This window comes from Danio rerio, chromosome 9 (genome assembly GCF_049306965.1).
Source record: "Danio rerio strain Tuebingen ecotype United States chromosome 9, GRCz12tu, whole genome shotgun sequence".
Taxonomy (NCBI): Eukaryota; Metazoa; Chordata; class Actinopteri; order Cypriniformes; family Danionidae; genus Danio; species Danio rerio.
The window spans coordinates 320,001-322,500 of record NC_133184.1 but is presented as its reverse complement, the minus strand read 5'-3'; the positions used below and the strand labels follow the sequence as shown (position 1 = coordinate 322,500).

The 2,500-nt window shown below is 36.8% G+C and overlaps 1 protein-coding gene across 6 annotated transcripts in view; it reads left to right on the top strand.

The window, feature by feature from the left end:
• The window catches only part of si:dkey-11f4.7, a 60,724-nt gene that overhangs the window by 54,856 nt on the left and 3,368 nt on the right, over positions 1 to 2,500 (top strand). For all 6 annotated transcript variants that reach the window (XM_073912337.1, XM_009304390.5, XM_073912338.1 and 3 more), the window contains 3 exons: positions 1 to 152; positions 1,534 to 1,626; positions 2,155 to 2,324. The exon at positions 1 to 152 is cut by the window's left edge and continues 37 nt beyond it. In XM_073912337.1, coding sequence (XP_073768438.1) covers positions 1 to 152; positions 1,534 to 1,626; positions 2,155 to 2,324 — 415 coding nt within the window. The remainder of the gene's footprint in view (positions 153 to 1,533; positions 1,627 to 2,154; positions 2,325 to 2,500) is intronic.

The following is a 2,500-nucleotide window of genomic DNA, read 5'->3' as shown; positions in this document are numbered from 1 at the left end:
TGGTGAAGTACACCATGGGCGGCTTCATCATTTTTGCTCTGATCTGCATCGTCTGGTTCCCGCTGCTCTTCATGTCATTGGTTAAATCTGTCGCAGGAGTGACCAATCAGCCTTTGGACGTGTCCATCCAGCTGAGCATTCTGGGATACGAGGTGTGCAACTCAACAATATACACTCAGAAATCTTTATCTGAAATGCATGTGTGCGCAATACATATATTTATAAAGTATTATATAAGTTCAATACATGTAAAATATGCTTGTTATTCATATGTACAGAACTGTGCAAAAGTTTTAGGCCATCATTAAATCTGTTGTTTTACTGATGGTAAAATTGATATATGTGACCCTTTACCACAAATCCAGTCTTAAGTGTTCATTTTTAGTCTTTTTTATATTATTTAGATTTATACAGGGTGAATAAATGGTCTTTCAGTTGATGTTTGGTTTGTTAGCATAGGACTTAGAGTATGTATTATTTTGGTTTAATTGTTTAAGACATGTGAAAGACCCTGTTGGAAATAGGCTGTTTGTTCCTGGTTTGAGCCGCATTTCTACCTGTGTTGTTAGCAATATTGTCTGAACTGATGGATTTGTGAATGTTAAAAAGCAAAGATCGGTTTAAATCCATTATGCCATTCCTTCTGGAAAGGACTTCATTGGTAATAGTTTTCATTTTCAGCATGACAATGACCCACTAATTGCAATGCAATCCTATTTGGTGAAAGAAAACAGCTGATTAAACACAGAGTTATGAAATGGCCTCTACATGGTCCAGACCTGAATATTATAGAGGCTGTATGAGATCACCTGGACAGAAAAAGAAAGATATGACACTCTAAACCTAGAAACTTTCAGTTTGTTGCTAATCAAGAGACTGATTGATTATTTATTGTGTCAGTTTTAGGCCAACAAAGCTGGTATAGTGCTGAGGACTTTTGCACAGTACTGTTTGTACATTACTGCAACCATCTATCTGGTTTTGTCTATCGGATTTGAAATATTATTTTGGTTAGGCCTTATGGTCCACATATTTCCCAATTATGACCAATGAGTGTGAAAGGGATATTACCTGGAGGCTGGATGTGTCCACCAAAGCGTTTATTGATTTTTTCATTATATGGAGTAAGCATTCTCCTCTCTGTTCTGGGCTGCCGATATTTATTCTGTGAAAACAACATGTGTTATTTAGCGGTTGTTATCTATAGACTCTTGGGATATTGAGACTGACCAATCAGAAACGAGTATTCCCAACAGTATGTTTCATTATATATAGCAAACACACTGGAAGATATACTGAAGAATGCTGGAAAAAGTATTTTGGTTCCTACTAAGCAGCTTATTACAATTACAATGAGAGGAATAAAAGGAAAGTAGAAAAAGCACCTCAGATATGCTGCAACAGCAGACTGGAATATATGACTAGTGTGATGTGTCAACCATCATTAATTGCTTTTTGTTTGTTTGTTTGTTTGTTTGTTTGTTTGTTTGTTTGTTTGTTTGTTTGTTTGTGTGTGTGTGTGTGTGTGTGTAGCCGTTGTTCAGCATGAGTGCGCAGGAGCACAATCTGATCCCATACTCTCAATCAGCCTTCCAGAAGATGACCAATCGCTTCGCCACGTACCCGGTACACATTACAGCATCTCAAAACACAGTCAGACTACACCAGACTATAGAGCATTTTCATGCAGTGACATCAGTCAGCCATGTTAGACAGCAGAACGTGAATAATGCCACTGAACCAAGAGAAACTCGCATGTAATAAACTTTTAGAGTAACTAAAAACTTTTAGAAATATCTATTTATATTCAATCTATTCATTTACTTATGTAAATGTGAGTAAATGTATATTTATTCAGTGGTTATATACAGTATATTGTATTAATATTATAAAATGCAGATGTTTAGAGGCTTTATGTAGAGAACAACTTGTAAAGTAATTTTTTTTTATTAGCTTTTAGTGAATATATTATAAAAGAGAGCTACTGTGGTTTAGCAAACAAGTGCTTTTAATTGAATTGTATAAGTTTTACTAACATATTTGTTAAATTCTCAGCTTTTATACTCTCTACCTCATTACACATAAATCCTCAAAATAGTAATAACACATAATATTGTGCAGTCTGTGTCTGTGTGCTCTGTGTGCCTCCATTAGTCTGCCATGCAGTTCATCGTGAACTATATGGCAGAAGACATCGTGACGGCGAAGATCAAGAGCGACGCCAGTCTGCTGTGGAGCGTCAGTCCTGCCAGCCGAGACGCCATGATCTCTGAGCTCAGCAACTCCACACACTTCTACATCACACTGCGCTGGACTTTACTACGGTACAACCAGCCTGATGTCTAGCCTATTGACCTTATTCTTTATTTCTGTGATTATTTATTGCTGAACAAAACAAAGGCAGCATATATAGATAGTAACAACTACAGTTGAAGTCAGAATTATTAGCCCCCTTGGGGAAATCTGCTCTCCGTTACACAGAAATTGGGGAAGAAATAAA